At 46.4% G+C, this 16,191-nt stretch overlaps 1 protein-coding gene across 1 annotated transcript in view; it reads right to left on the bottom strand.

The window, feature by feature from the left end:
- Window positions 1-7,323: 7,323 nt before the first annotated feature.
- The window catches only part of LOC121711167 (hormonally up-regulated neu tumor-associated kinase homolog A), a 20,974-nt gene continuing 12,106 nt past the window's right edge, over window positions 7,324-16,191 (bottom strand). Inside the window, exons 4-10 of the mRNA XM_042094530.1 lie at window positions 15,814-15,952; window positions 15,045-15,172; window positions 11,222-11,357; window positions 9,776-9,953; window positions 9,435-9,518; window positions 8,425-8,692; window positions 7,324-8,162 (exon numbers count right to left, since the gene is read on the bottom strand). Coding sequence (XP_041950464.1) covers window positions 7,324-8,162; window positions 8,425-8,692; window positions 9,435-9,518; window positions 9,776-9,953; window positions 11,222-11,357; window positions 15,045-15,172; window positions 15,814-15,952 — 1,772 coding nt within the window. The remainder of the gene's footprint in view (window positions 8,163-8,424; window positions 8,693-9,434; window positions 9,519-9,775; window positions 9,954-11,221; window positions 11,358-15,044; window positions 15,173-15,813; window positions 15,953-16,191) is intronic.

Here is a 16,191-nt window from a genome sequence, read left to right as displayed (position 1 = left end):
CTATGGTATGTGGTGTTATTTGCCTTCACTCTCATTTTTGTTTTTGCTTGTAGGCAGATGGCCTACCATCACCATGACCCCCCCCCCCCCCCCCCCCCTGTAGCCTACAGTATCCACAATCATTTTTTCATGATGGACATATCAGTTCTTTTCACATAAAGGAATAGCTACTGCTAATAAGGCATTATCCTAATGTTTTAGTGACCATAAGCTACATTTTATTTCTGAAGTCCTGCAGCCATTGTCTGCAAAAAAGTAGGCTATAGGCCCACTTGACCAAATTGAATTCCTGTTTTTTTTTTTTTTTTTTTTTTTTGCAAGCATGATCCAAAATATTAATAAAACGAATAGGCTATCACAATTTAAATAGGATTTTGACATTTTTTTGTACGTCATTTTTGTTGTATTAAACCTACCGTTTGCCTTGGTTGGTGCCTGATCCAAGCATTGTCATTTCAGTTGATGGACCACTGCTGCCTTATTTCAATAGAGGCGCAGCTGCGGAGGCGGCCAGGCTATGCCTCATTTGAGCGCAGCCTGCAGCACCGCCGACATCTCTGACGATGCCAATGGCTCATTCCCCATTTTTAATCCTCTAAACAGAAATAAAGCTCCACAAGTCTCCAGACTCCAAAATATAAAATCAAATCACTACTTTTTCCCTCGGCGCATCTATAGGCCATTTTTTTTTTTCAGAAGGCCTAGTAGCCTATAAGCTATTTATTTGCTTGAAACTCGAAGATTAGGTCTAATAAATGTCTAAAAAGAAACTTCTAAAATGTATTATATATATTATTATCTAGCCTATTTATTTTTTTATTTATTTTATTTATTATCTATTTATATATTTATTATCTATTTTTCCCTGAATCGGATTATCCGGGACATAGACTATACATGGGCCCTCATCCCTTTTTTTCCCCAGCTCGTTATTTGTAATGCTTAGCCTACTGTATTAAAGTCAAGGCTACAAATGGATTAGACTGGTGTACAGACTTTGCGGTCTTCTTACAACAGTTGGAATAATATTGAGGGCTTTATTAATTATGAATAACACAAGCCATGATTTATTCGACACGTTTTATGTTTTATTCTTTAAAGCTTACAATTCAACCCCATCTATATGCTGCCGAATCCTCCCGGTTGTGGTCAGGGCTTCATGCTATTTCTTGGATGTCTTGATTTAGGGAGCGTATAGGCTATCGATTACAGTAATCTTCATTAGTAATTGATTAGTTTAGTCTTCTCGCATGCACGGATTCTCTTACCTGACTCGAGTGTTTTTGTTTGCGTTAAGGCACCGCGGCGCCTCTCTAAACACCTTATCCACAGACAAGGCAGCCTGCACACTCTGAGCGAGGTGTGCCCTCGGCCTTTGGATCCAACGCTCCATCGCTAGCCTATGTCACACACGCCAACGCTTTCTTGAAATAAAATAATTGAAATAGCCTAGATAGGTTAGGCCTACATTTATTTGCAAAACGGCCGAGGAGTTCTTTCTTGCACATCTCGAAAAAGGTTGTTTGAAGAATTCACTTCTTTGTTTTAAAGCTCTAGATCTGCCTGCCTTCCTGCCAATTTCTCAATCCGCGTCATGGTGGAGGCGAGACCAAGTGCCGATTTTAAGGAATTACCTGGTGTTGATCTTAAACTGACAGTTAATCGCTGGTGGCATGAATTAAACAGGACTTGTGTCAGTCTAGTGTTCCCAGCGCGTCGCCGTTTTGTGCGCGCATGACCCATGCCTTGGCCGGGGCCTCAGCACCGCTGTGCCGTGCCGGTGCGCCACGGGAGAGCGCGCTCAATAATGCATGAGCGTCATTAGAAACCAGAGAGGCCCCGTTAGTCCGCCGTTATTTCCTGAGAAATGTGAGTCCGAGCGAGGTGATGACAGAGGCCACCGTGGCGCACCTCACATTTCAGCCACTATCTGCGTGGAAAACTGCGGAAAGCCCCGTGTGAGGTCCGCGCCTGGTGTCAACTTGACAAGACATTTTCGCTAATCAAACCTGGAAATATCCGGCCACTTCCAGGCCGGCCTATAGGCGTTTGCCCCGACACGGGATTTTTATGCAAACGTGCCCCTCTAGCGAGACTGGTTCTACTTGACCCCGCCGTTTGGGGCCTCATAATTTATTGAGAGCGGGATTAACGTTGCGAACATCACCACAGCTCAGGAAACAGAGATAGGTGCAGGGTTAATAACGGCTCAAACATTGCGACCTTCAGTGCTGGAAACAATTGAGTCTTTGGAAAAACACCTCTGGATCTGATAGAGGGCGTGTAGGGCGTTTTGTTTACCGAAAAAGAAACATTGAGGTCATTTCCACAAGGTTACGCTCCTATCCATCATCAGATCAACTGGTCTCTGGTCCAAAATGAAGTAGCCTAGTCATGGCTCATAAATAGTTCTTAGAAATGCTATTTTTAATTTCAATATATAAATATATTGTAAATATAATAAAAATATATACAAATGTATATAGGCTGTATGCTATTTTTAATTTAAAATAATTTAATTTAATTTGAAATTAAAAATATGATATATATATATATATATATATATATATATATATATATATATATATATATATATATATATATATATCTCATATACACACACACTCAAAAGTTTGGGGTCACTTAGAAATTTCCATCCCACTGCATTATGGACAGAATACCAGCTGAGATCAGTAGCACTGTTTTTCTTTCATCTGGGCAGCAGTTTTAAGATTACATCTGAAGTGCTTACATAATTGCAAAAGGGTTCTCCAATGTGTTCTCAGTTAGCCTTTAAAATGTTATCAGATTAGTAAACAGAATGTGCCTTTGGAACAGTGCATTAATGGTTGCTGATAATGAGCAATGTAGATATTGCATTAAAGATCAGCCATTTCTATCTACAACAGTCGAGAACCATTTTGCAAATATGTAAGCACATAATGTAATCTGAAAACTGCTGCCCTGATTACAAAAAATAGCAAACATACAAAAAATACATGAATAAAAATATCAAAAATAAAATTGACTGATAAAATAATTGATTGTTAAAATAAACAACTCCCTATAGGACTACAGTCTCATTTGGAGCGCTATTTTTTCACTCTGTCCCCGCATAGGCTAGGCTATATGAAACGAAATAGGCCTAGTTCATATTAATGGTTAAGCCGACATAACCTTCTCAGAAGAACCAGCTGGCATCTGTGGCGCCGAAGGGCAGGTATGGACTTGTCCAGTCCAGGTGACGACACCCCTCCTGAAAGGACGCACTATTATTCGGGTAAATCAGTGCCCTTGCTGTCCAGACGAGCTTGGGGTAGGCATTGATCAATTGCCAAACCCGATGATTCGTCAAAGTACTGTTGAAAGAGGACGTGCGCCTTAAACCAGTGGCTTGTGCTGTGAAACCAAGAGATGAAATGCGACAATGAAAGGTATCAAATTAGTGGATAGACGAAGGGTCTCCACAAACTCAGAATGACCGGGCGTGAAATAAAGAGTGAGGTCTGACTTTTTTGAAAATGACAAGCCATAGGCCCTAAGCATTTCTTACCCAAGATTCTACAGACAGCTGTCATCTTCTCGAGCTCGGGTCAAATGGGGAACTTTTTCTAAAGTACTGTGTCTTTCAGTGCCCTGGTTTTCTTTGGATTTGGACGTTGACCAAACTGTCTATTTATTAACCGAGAAGAAAATGAAATGCACTCGGAAAAAAGGCAAAAAGACAAAAAAAAATGAGTCGTGCGGCTTTCCGCTTTGGCCCGCAAGTAAAAATAACACGCATAATAAAAAATAATACCGGTAATGATAGGGTTGCTGTGCGGAGAGACTCGCGTGAGGGGAGACGCATGCTAATAGAGAGGAAAGTTCAGGCCCGGGATGAGGGACGGTCAGGGTTGCCTTCGCAAGACTTCACACTATAAAGAAGTTGTCACGGTTAAAGTCCAAATTTACAGCTAGCCCACATGACATTTTATTCGTCTACCTCTTATTACAAGGAAAACTTTCTTTTCAATATTCTTTGGGATAGTGGGTTGCCTGTGGTTTTCAGGCAGCAAATGATCACGCAGCCTTGCCTAAATGACAGTCATTTTCAAACACCACAATCCAGGCACTGGACAAAGCCTCTTGAGGTTAAATTTAGAATTCACTCACTTGGCTCTCCCTTTTTTCATCTGTTTATTTGCCTTGCTCTTGTTCTTGTTCTTTGCTGATGGTTTGTTGCAATTGTAAAATAGTATTTATGTCCAGGGAGGGGGGAGTCACATTCACAGCACAAAAGAAAACCTGCTCCTGTTTGTGAATAGGGCCCCTACATTCAAACACACTCATGACTAGGCTACCTTCTCAGGATCATTCAAACACACACATGGCTAGGCTACCTTCTCAGGATCATTCTAACACACACATGGCTAGGCTAACTTCTCAGGATCATTGAGCTGTGAGTTATAACACTGAGAATCACGGTGTGAATTAGAGGTCAGTTTAGTTGACCCTTCCATTTAAGACTGCTCTCTCAAAGCATGGCTATTAATAACTATTAATGTGGGGTCAAAAATATATTCAGAACAGGAAAAGTTAACCCCACCCCACCCCCAATTCCAATAGCAATATTCACACTATGCATGTAAGTCATCGTTTAAAACAGAACCTCATCACAATATTGTCCCACGCTTTGTCTCCTGCTAACAGGATGATGTTGCAGCCATGTTTTGAGTGGACTTGAGCACTAACAGGGCGATGTTGCAAACATGTTTTGAGACTTTAGCACTAACAGGGCGATGTTTCAGCCATGTTTTAAGACTTGAGCACTAACAGGGCGATGTTGCAAACATGTTTTGAGACTTGAGCACTAACAGGGCGATGTTGCAAACATGTTTTGAGTGGACTTGAGCACTAACAGGGCGATGTTGCAGCCATGTTTTGAGAACTGAGCACTAACAGGGCGATGTTGCAAACATGTTTTGAGACTTGAGCACTAACAGGGCGATGTTTCAGCCATGTTTTGAGAACTGAGCACTAACAGGGCAATGTTGCAGCCATGTTTTGAGTGGACTTGAGCAGGTTTGTTTGCTGAAGGTGACCTTTAGCCGATGTCTGCCAAAGTTCCGGCAGAGATATGGAATAAGGCTGCTGTACCGCATCCGACTCAATCTCTCATCATCACCTCTCTCTCTCTGTCACTCTCTCTCTCTCTCTCTCTCTCTCTCTCTCTCTCGCACACAATCCAAAACACAACACAATCTAAACATTTACACACACTCTCTCTTTTTCTCTCTTTTTCTCACACACACACACACATACACATATAGCCAGACAAAACACACACACACACCAGGTGGTACACAGTCCCTGAATAATTTAGCATCACCTCAGGGTGTGTGCAGCAGAAAAGATTTCTTTCCCTGTGCATAATTCAGCACTGAGAGCTTTGAGAGAGGAGAGGAGAGGAGAGGAGAGGAGGATTATGGGCAGATATATTACAAGCGTAACCATCTCTTAACACTGATCCCCATTCATAACAATGGCCCTGTGTCACAGACAGGCCTAGGACTCAATTAAAAGCCATCTCTCTTCACACTGAAGGAGCCGAATACTGAGCACCATTGCCCTTGACCTGCAGTGCTCTGATTAGAGAGTCTAGTCATCTATTGCTTAAAGCAACATGAGGCAAATTATATACATTTTTCTCTTAGCGTCAATCTTCAATGTATTGGATAGCCTACACCTGCAGCATTTTGGGAAATGATACCAAAAGGGCATCCAGTGCATCATACACATGACAACAAGGGTCAAGGGGTCAAGTTCATGCACATGACAACAAGGGTCAAGGGTCAAGTTCATGCACGGCACACCAACGTTGCATTACGCAACACAGGCATTCTGGGCGTCCACTGGTTCGTCCAGAGACCGTATTCTCCCTATTATATTTCAGTGTCCTAGTGTTATTTTAACGTAAAATATACATAGTGTTTTTTTCAGGCCTTACAAACAATATATTCAAATGGAGTGACCACAGATCTAGTCTTGGGTAGACCAGCATACATCCACATGTTCAGAATATCTGGAAACAGACATGGAAACGAAGGACTTCTCGTCCCGTGTGCGATTTCACAACTCTAAAGGCCCATTCACACCAAGTCTGGATTTTCGGATGAAATATTTGCACGAAATGATGCTGGTAATTAAATACATGTGTTCTTATAAGTCTTCACACACCGAGGACAAAACTTGCTGCAATGAAAAATAAATTTGAGACTGAGAAATGGCGTCCTCGGTGTGTAAAAACTACAATAAGAACACATGTATTTAATTTCCTGCGTGATTTTGGCCGAATATACTGACCTGGTGTAAAAGTGCCTTTATTCACAGTAGTGTTTTCTGAAATACGTAAGCCAATCCCAATACCAGCTGAATGGGAGGCTCAAATGAAAAAGGAGAATAAGAATTGACGTGGAACTTTTTTTTATTGCAGTATTAAACATTAAAAAAAATCTAAATGTTTTAAATCTTAAAATAATACAAAAATGTGAAACATCTGTTTGGTGTGAGAGTGTCCATACACATCCCCTCAGCACCAGTGACCATAAGGGTTTCTGTTTGGTGTGAGACTGTTTGTGTGTGTGTGTGTGTGTGTGTGTGTGTTTGTGTGTGTTTGTGTTATCTGTTTGTGTGTGTGTGTGTGTGTGTGTGTGTGTGTGGTAGAGGCAGAAACCCCATCCCTTGGCACGAAAAGGGTAGATGTGTCTGAGGCGACGCATTGCCATGACAACCATTCAAGGTGTCTGGATAAATGAGACTATGAACGAGCCCTGATCCACTTCACAGAGCCACCCAAACAAGGGCTGAAGGACTGCCCTGAGAGAGAGAGAGAGAGAGAGAGAGAGAGAGAGAAAGAGAGAGAGAGCAAAGGAACAAGGGAGGAAGAGAATCAGACAGAAGGTAGAAAGAGAAAAGAGAGCAAGAATTAGAAAGACAGGGAGTGGATAAAGAGGGAGAGTAAGAAAAGAGTGATAGACTGATGGAGTGATAGAGTAATAGAGTGATAGAGTGATAGAGTGATGGAGTGATGGAGTGATGGAGTGATAGAGTGATGGAGTGATAGACTGACAGAGTGATGGAGTGATAAAGTGATAGAGTGATAGAGTGATGAGTCAGAGGAAATGGAAATGTCGGGGAAAACACGAGGGAGTGAAAGAGTGGATCTCAAAGGATCATATTTGTCATGAAACTTCTAATGGCTGTTTGAAAAAGAATGATCATCTCTCTTTTTCTCCTCCTCTCCTTCTCTCCTTCCTTCTCATCCCTCCCTCCCTCCCTCCCTCAGCTGAAGTCCATGCGCAGTAGCTCGCTCTTCTTGCTGGCTTTGCTGTGGAAGGCTGCGGGCAGCATGGGCAGATTCAACTCCCCCACGCGCCGCTGTCCAGAACCCCTCAGCTGGACCGAGTTCCTCTTTGTCCCGTCGCCCGTGGTGATCATCCTGCCCCCTCCTCCTCCTCCTCCTCCTCCTCGCCCCTCACTGCTCCTCTTGTCCTTGGCGTGTCGGAGGCTCTTGATGACCAGTGCCTGCTGCCGCTGGCTGGCGTAGGCCGGCGGCTTGGAGCCGTTGACCAGGAAAGGGGAGGAGCCGGGCCCTGGGGCCACGCCCCCGCCCCGTGCCAGCCCCACCCAGGTGACCTTGCGCGGCACGACGGCGTCCTTTAGCGGCCCGGCAGCGTGGCGCAGACGCGGGAGGGGCGAGGCTTGAGGACCGCCGCCACCGCCAGCGCTGCTGCTGTTGGTCGTTTCCATGGCGCTGAAGAGACGCGTCGGAGGCGCCGCCTTCTCCTCGATGGCCAGCAGGAGGTCCTTGAAGCGCTGGCCGGCCCGGCTCTCCAGGTGCATCCTGGGAGACATCATAAAGGCTTTGTCCGAGTAGAAGGTCTGGAGCTTCTCCAGCTTCTCGTCGCCGTGGTGATGGTGCTGATGCTGGGCCGGCAGAGGCTCGTCGCCCGGGGAACCGTCCGAGTGGGAGGGCAGGAGCACATCAGGGCGGGACTGCTTGATGGACAGCGGAGACGGCTCCTTGGTAACGCCGTCGGTTGCTATAGGCATGTCACAGGGGGAGGAGTCACAGAGGTTGGAACCAGAACCCTCTCTGCACGAGCACTTTGGTGGAGAGACTTGCACACACACACACACACACACACACACACAAACACAGATAAACATATGAACTTACAGTCAAACAAAAAAACAGGCAACCACACACACATTGCATTATGTATCAATGGAGTAGAAAACTTGCATGGTAAATATGTCTCTGTTTGTGTGTGTGTGTGTGTGTGTGTGTGTGTATACAGTGTACATATACATTGTTCTACAATGTTGTACTTGGATGTGAATTCACTTGAGTTGGATGGCTTGGCCTTTCTCTCGTCCTACCTTCAGGAAGCAGCAGCTCTCTGGTCTCTATGGTGATGGCGATCTCCTCATCCCCAATCCCGTCCACCGACGGCCGCGACGGTGAAGCAGCTCTCTGCTCTGTGCTCAGCTGCTTTTCCCTGGCCACCTCCTCAGCTCTCTTCCTGCCACTCAGGGAATCCCTCTCCTGCGATTGGCTCCTGGGAACCTTGCTGGACTGACGGGCACTCCTCCCATTGGCCGTGTCGGTGTGGGGAGGGTCCAGAGTGATGTGTGTACCGTTACGCTCCTGAAACAAATATAAAAAAGACAAAGAAATTTTTTAGGAACTGTCTCATTGTAGATTTAAATCAATTATCGGATCGCCCCCTATTACCACCAGCGCTGTGTTTCCGTCCTCTTACGTGTATGTGTCACTTACTATTCATTTCTATACAAACCAAGACGGCGGATTCCTAAAGAAACGCAAGCATCCACACCATAAGTGTATCTAAGTGTATCTATCTAGCTATGTACCAAAAATTACATTTTACTGTGACTCGAAGAGCTATTGTAAATCTATTGTGTATCTATTCTTGTAAGGCTGCGTGTACAAATCCGCTTGGAGCTCCAGTGGAATTTTGAGGTAGCGACGAGAATTCTCAGTCTAACCGTTCATGTGCCATTGAAAGGGTGGAAGTAGACGACTCACCAGGCCAGCACTAACCTCCGAGCATGGTACACAAAATCGGATATTTCAGGCAGTAAAAGCCAAACCAGATTTTGTTCAAATCTACACACCTATGGCTACTGAAACATGTAAGGTTCATTTGAAAGTTATTTTGAAGTATTAAAAAACATTGTTGTTTTAGAATTTTCGGACGAAATGGTTGATCAATGGAGGTGTTACGATAATTGAGCTAATCATTGTTCGCTTCATGGCGAACAGGTGATGATGCCTGTGATGGCTGTCAGTCATCTCTTTAGGCTCCTCCTGAACTTTGCTTTAGAAACATCATTGCGTGCTGTCTGGTGTGTGTGTGGGTACCAACCTGCTGATGATTCTTTGGTGTGACGTTGGTCTTCTCTCTCCACAGGTTCTTGCTGGGAAAACCCCACTCACTGGTTTCTGCTTTCTGCAGAATGAAGAGAATAGCCCTTAGCCTGGTGTGTGTGTGTGTGTGTGTGTGTGTGTGTGTGTGTGTGTGTTTATGTGTGTGTGTGTGTGTGTGTGTGTGTGTGTGTGTGTGTGTGTGTGTGTGTGTGTGCGTGTGTGTATGCGTGCGTGTGCATGTGTGTGCGTGTGTGTGTGTGTGTGTGCGTGTGCGTGTATGTGCGTGTGTGTGTGTGTGTGTGTGTATTTGTGTGTGTGTGTGCGTGTGCGTAAATGTACCTTCATGGCCTTAGCTCCCCTCTGCTCTCTCAGGAGTTTCTTGAGCAGTAGGTGGTAGGCGGCCATGATGGCTGAGGGTCGGTTGTTGATGACGGTGTGGATGACATCAGAGAGGCCGTAACCCAGAGACTCCGTCATGTAGTTCAGAATGGACGTGTTCAGCTCCTCAGGTCGCAGCCTGGAAAAGAAGAAAGAAGAAAGAACTCCCATGAGCCTCTTAAAAGAATACAACTCCCATGAGCCTCTGAAGTGATGGTGTAAAGTATTTAAAGGTGTGAGTGAAAGAAAAAAAGATGGCTGCAATGCCACCAAACAGGAAGTGGGGTCATATCTCAGCTACACTTTCATGTATCAAAGCCAAACTTGGTACGTGGACTGATGGTTTCATTGCCCTTTGACCTCTAGGGGGCACTGCATTCAGCAAACATGCCTTTTGGCTAGATGTTGTGTTACTGTAATGCATGTAGCCTAACTTTTCACTTGTATGCTCAGTTTTCAAAATGAGGTCCTGTTGGAAGGTCCTGGTGAAAGGTCCTGGTGGTCCTTTTTGGCGGCCATCTTGAAATATGGCCGCCATCTTGGATTTTCCAGTGGCCAATCGGACAAATTGTTTTGTTATGCTCTAGACTAGAGAACAACTGTACCAAATTTGGTACTTGTATCACTATCTGCACGATTCCACTGAAATACTGCTCTTAGCCGCCCTATGTTCTCATGTATACCATGAACCCATGTGTGATGTGGAGTGATGGCAGGACTGAAACCTTTTTCTTATAGGCAGGTGTGATTCCTGTTTAGGTGTTCTACCTGATGGAGTAGAGTGATAGTGGAACCTGTGCTAATATGTGTGGTATGATCTCTGGTGCGTTACCTGTTCTTATAGGTGACGGTGTGGAGGTGAGGTGTGTTACCTGTTCTTATAGGTGAGGTGTGGAGGTGAGGTGTGTTACCTGTTCTTAAAGGTGAGGTATGGAGGTGAGGTGTGTTACCTGTTCTTATACATGGGTTTCTATGCAACGTCACGAAAACATGCATGCGCAACTAAGAGGCAGAAAGCAGCATAGAACAGCATAGAGCAGTGCTCTCCATGAAAAGAATAAAATGAGTTTTTGTGCTGAAAACTGCACCAATTCGAAATCACGATGGTTAGAGAATGTTCAACATGTTCAATATCCCTAACGGAATGCATGTCTTCGCCAAAAATGACAAAATACGAGACAACAGGGGTATACAAAAAAATGTGATTGTAGCTTACAGCCGACTATTAGGTTAAGTTTATAACGTTGTGGACGGCCACCAAGCGTCTTCTGCCCCACGGCTGCGCGCGCATCTAGTTTTGTTGGTAAACGGGAAACCCGTCTATAGGTAACAGTGTGGAGGTGAGATGTGGAGGTGAGGTGTGTTACCTGTTCTTATAGGTGACGGTGTGGAGGTGAGGAGTGTTACCTGTTCTTATAGGTGACGGTGTGGAGGGGTCTCTTGGCGTAGCCCTCGTTCAGCCACTTCTCCTCCATGGCTGTTTTGATGCTTGGCCTCTTCTCTGGGTCTGGCTCCAGCAGACACAACACAAACTGTACTGCCGCTAGAGAGAGAGAGAGGGGGAGAGAGAGGGAGAGAGGGAGAGAGAGAAAGAGGGAGAGAGAGAGAGGGAGAGGGAGAGAGATGGAGAGAGAGAGAGGGAGAGAGGGAGAGAGAGGGAGAGAGGAGAGAGAGAAAGAGGGAGAGAGAGGGAGAGAGAGAGAGAGGGAGACACAGAGAGATCACTGAATCAGTCAAATAGGAGATATAAATGTGGGCTCATGCTGACAGGATGAATTGCACAGAGGAGCAGTTCCAGTCAAGAGACAAAGTGAGCAGAATCAGTGTCTGAGAGGGGGAGATGGAGATGAGAAAAGACTACAGAGAGCAGCAGGCGGAGGAGGTGGGAGAGCAGCAGGTGGAGGAGGTGGGAGATGAGAGAGCAGCAGGCGGAGGAGGTGGGAGAGCAGCAGGTGGAGGAGGTGGGAGATGAGAGAGCAGCAGGTGGAGGAGATGAGAGAGGAGGTGGGAGAGCAGCAGGTGGAGGAGGTGGGAGATGAGAGAGCAGCAGGCGGAGGAGGTGGGAGAGCAGCAGGTGGAGGAGGTGGGAGATGAGAGAGCAGCAGGTGGAGGAGATGAGAGAGGAGGTGGGAGAGCAGCAGGTGGAGGAGGTGGGAGATGAGAGAGCAGCAGGCGGAGGAGGTGGGAGAGCAGCAGGTGGAGGAGGTGGGAGATGAGAGAGCAGCAGGTGGAGGAGATGGAGATGAGAAAAGACTAGAGAAAGCAGCAGGTGGAGGAGGTGGAAGAGCAGCAGGTGGAGGAGGTGGGAGATGAGAGAGCAGCAGGTGGAGGAGGTGGGAGAGCAGCAGGTGGAGGAGATGGAGGAGGTGGGAGAGCAGCAGGTGGAGGAGATGGAGGAGGTGGGAGAGCAGCAGGTGGAGGAGATGGAGGAGGTGGGAGATAGGAAATGGCTAGAGAGAGCAAATAAGAGAAGCAGCATCGCCAGGACAACAGATTGATTGACATGCCAATTCAAATGTCCTCTTGTTCAGCCCAGGAACAATGACCTGACAGAGTAGCATTGATAAATTGTCTGGGGAAGAATGATCGCAACATCACATGGAGATGTCCGTCATGTCCGTCATGCGATACCAATGAGTCATGTGGATTACATTCCATTGATCTCAACACTGAATTGCAGACGGGCAGTGTACCGTAGCTGTAATAACCATTCATTCACACACACACACACACACACACACATACACATACACATACACACACACATACACACACAGACACACACACACACACACACACATACATACATACACACAGACACACACACACACAGACACACACACACACACACACACACAGTGTTTTTCCGTAGCGTGTCTTCAGGAGCATTAATTTCATGCTTGATATCGTCCTGTGTCGTCCTTCCCCTCCCTGCTGCGTCCCCCTCTGTGACTGACGTCCACCCTGGTCGGGTAGCGCCCGTCTGGTGTTACGCAATGCCCCGATCGGGTTAAGGTGGCACCTGGGAGACAGCCAGCGAGGAAACGGGCACCTGTGCCAGTCAGTGAGGTGACGTGACTGGGCACTTGTGTGTGTGTGTGTGTGTGTGTGTGTGTGTGTGTGTGTGTGTGTGTGTGTGTGTGTGTGTGTGTGTGCCAGCTCGGAGGTCAGGTTGTGTCACCTTGGCACGCGGTGGCAAGGGAGGCTGTAGTGGCGCCATTGGGGCAGGTGTGTTGGGGCAGGTGTGTTGGGGCAGGTGTGTTGGGGTAGGTGTGTTGTGGTGTGTGTGTGTGTTGTGGTGGGTGTGTGTGATGTGGTGTGTGTGTGTGATGTGGTGTGTGTGTGTGATGTGGTGTGTGTGTTGGGGCAGGTGTGTTGTGGTGGGCAGGTGTGTTGTGGTGGGTGTGTGTGATGTGTGTGTTGTGGTGGCTGTGTGTGTTGTGGTGGGTGTGTGTGTTGTGGTGTGTGTGTTGTGGTGAGTGTTGTTGTGGTGGGTGTGTGTGATGTGGTGTGTGTGTGTGTGTGTTGTGGTGGGTGTGTGTGGTGGCTGTGTGTGTTGTGATGGCTGTGTGTGTTGTGGTGTGTGTGTGTGTTGTGGTGTGTGTTTTGGTGGGTGTGTGTGTTGTGGTGTGTGTGTTGTGGTGTGTGTGTGTGTGTGTGTGGTGTGTGCAGTGGTGTAGTGGGTATTTTTAAAGTGGGGGGACGCTATTTTAATGACATCATTGCAAAAACTGTCACGCACCTCCACATACATCGGTGCGTAAGGCCAAGGCCAAATTGTTACCAGCTTTCGTGAACATGAAACCGAATTAAAAAAAACAATTAAATTACATGGATTAGCTTCACAATGTAGCCCAATGTCTTCATCCAAACTACACTTTTCCACCAAAGTCCATGAATATGGTCTGTAGCTTTTCATTTTGTTGTATCATACAATAAACAGACAAACCATAATAGTAGCCTATGTAATCTAGCGTAGTCTAATCTCCTTGACGCATAACATGTTTCATTGGCTTCATAGCTTCATTCATTACCACACGTAAACCATAGCAATAACAATAGCACAAGCAGGATTCACATGCATTCAACACGCTGTGTGGGCAGTGTAGCTCAATTTGAGGGGGCGTCATATGTCATTGCGAATGATTAAAATGCAGAGGTGCACAGTCAATAAAACAAAACAAAAAATAACAGAAGGAACATTGAGCAGGCAAGTGCCAGTCATTTGAAAAGTTTTTGTTTGGATGAAAGTAGGGTCATTACTTATGGTTAAATAGCTTTATCACTTATAATGGAGCTCCCTCGATAAAAATCACTTGTATTACTCACACATGCTTATCGTGTCATTTTGACCACTGGATTAGTCTACCTGCTTTCTGCAAAACACAAACGAAGGAATTGCAACAGCGGGCCATGAAGATGCTTGCTAGATTCGGATACAGGCAGTTGTATAATCTATGGTTTTCTAGCCACTTTCTAGCTACTTTCGGGTAACGTGGAACAACGAGCTGCGTAGTTTTTAATGTCTTTACGCATGGGGGAGTGCTACAGCATGACGATCATTCTTGTAACGAATTTTATGACAAAGAGGCCTAATTGGAGACGTTTGCGTGATGCGTTGTTATCACTGGTAACAACACTTGTTATATTACTAAATGCTTATTAAAATGCTGAAAACAATGCTCCAAGAAGTGGGGGGGGGCGGTGTTCCCCTGCGTCCAACGCCCACTACACCCCTGGGTGTGTGTGTTGTAGTGTGTGTGTTGTGGTGTGTGTGTGTGTTGTGGTGTGTGTGTTGTGGTGTGTGTGTTGTGGTGAGTGTGTTGAGGTGTGTGTGTGTGTTGTGGTGGGTGTGTTGTGGTGGGTGTGTGTGTTATAGTGTGTATGTTGTGGTGTGTGTGTGTGTTGTGGTGTGTGTGTTGTGGTGTGTGTGTTGTGGTGAGTGTGTTGAGGTGTGTGTGTGTGTTGTGGTGGGTGTGTTGTGGTGGGTGTGTGTGTTGTGGTGTATATGTTGTGGTGTGTGTGTTGTGGTGGATGTGTTGTGGTGGATGTGTTGTGGTGTGTGTGTTGTGGTTGGTGTGTTGTGGTGTGTGTGTGTGTGTGTTGTGGTGTGTTGTGGTGTGGTGTGAGTGTGTGTGTGTTGTGGTGTGTTGTGGTGTGTGTGTTGTGGTAGGTGTGTTGTGGTGGGTGTGTTTGTGTATGTGTGCGTGTGTGTGTTTCCTGTGCTTACCTTTGCTGATGTCAGAAGGGATGGCGTTGATCTCTCCGTTCACCATCTTCTGATGGAGCTGTTTGATGTTGAAGGGCTCCACAGTAAACGGCAGAGTCCCAGTCAACATGGCGAAGGTGCTCACACCCCTAAACACACATTCAGTTATACAGCATATCACTCATCTCCACAAACACACACGCACACACACACACACACACACACACACACACACACACACACACACACACACACACACACACACACACACACACACACACACACACACACACACACACACACACACACACACACACACACACACACACACACACACACACACACACACACACACACACACACACACACACACACACACACACACACACACACACACACACACACACACACACAGCCGTGGCCTACTGGTTAGCACTTCGGACTTGTAACCGGAGGGTTGCCGGTTCGAACCCCGACCAGTAGGCACGGCTGAAGTGCCCTTGAGCAAGGCACTTAACCCCTCACTGCTCCCCGAGCGCTGCTGTTGTAGCAGGCAGCTCAATGGTTTAGTGTGGGATTAGTGTGTGCTTCACCTCACTGTGTGTTCACTGTGTGCTGAGTGTGTTTCACTAATTCACGGATTGGGATAAATGCAGAGACCAAATTTCCCTCACGGGATCAAAAGAGTATATATACTTATACTTACTTACACACACACACACACACACACACACACACACACACACACACACACACATAGGGGACTGGGCTATGGGGTGTGTGTACTCACACTGACCACACGTCCACCTTGGGCCCGTACTTCTTGTGGGCGAGGAGCTCTGGGGCGGCGTAGGCGGGGCTTCCGCACTGAGTGGACAGCAGCTCCGCAGCCACAGACTCCACCTTCAGAGTGTTACTGAGGCCAAAGTCTGCAGTGGACACACACACACACACACACACACACACACACACACACACACACACACACACACACACACACACACATTAGGTCATTAGGTATCACAGACTCCACCTTCAGAGTGTTACTGAGGCCAAAGTCTGCAGTGGACACACACACACACACACACACACACAGACACACACACACACACACATTAGGTCATTAGGTATCACAGACTCCACCTTCAGAGTGTTACTGAGGCCAAAG

The sequence above is a fragment of the Alosa sapidissima genome, chromosome 6, assembly GCF_018492685.1.
Source record: "Alosa sapidissima isolate fAloSap1 chromosome 6, fAloSap1.pri, whole genome shotgun sequence".
NCBI classification, from domain to species: Eukaryota; Metazoa; Chordata; class Actinopteri; order Clupeiformes; family Clupeidae; genus Alosa; species Alosa sapidissima.
Note: the sequence above shows the minus strand (reverse complement) of the source record. Positions and strands in the feature narration are given on the sequence as shown.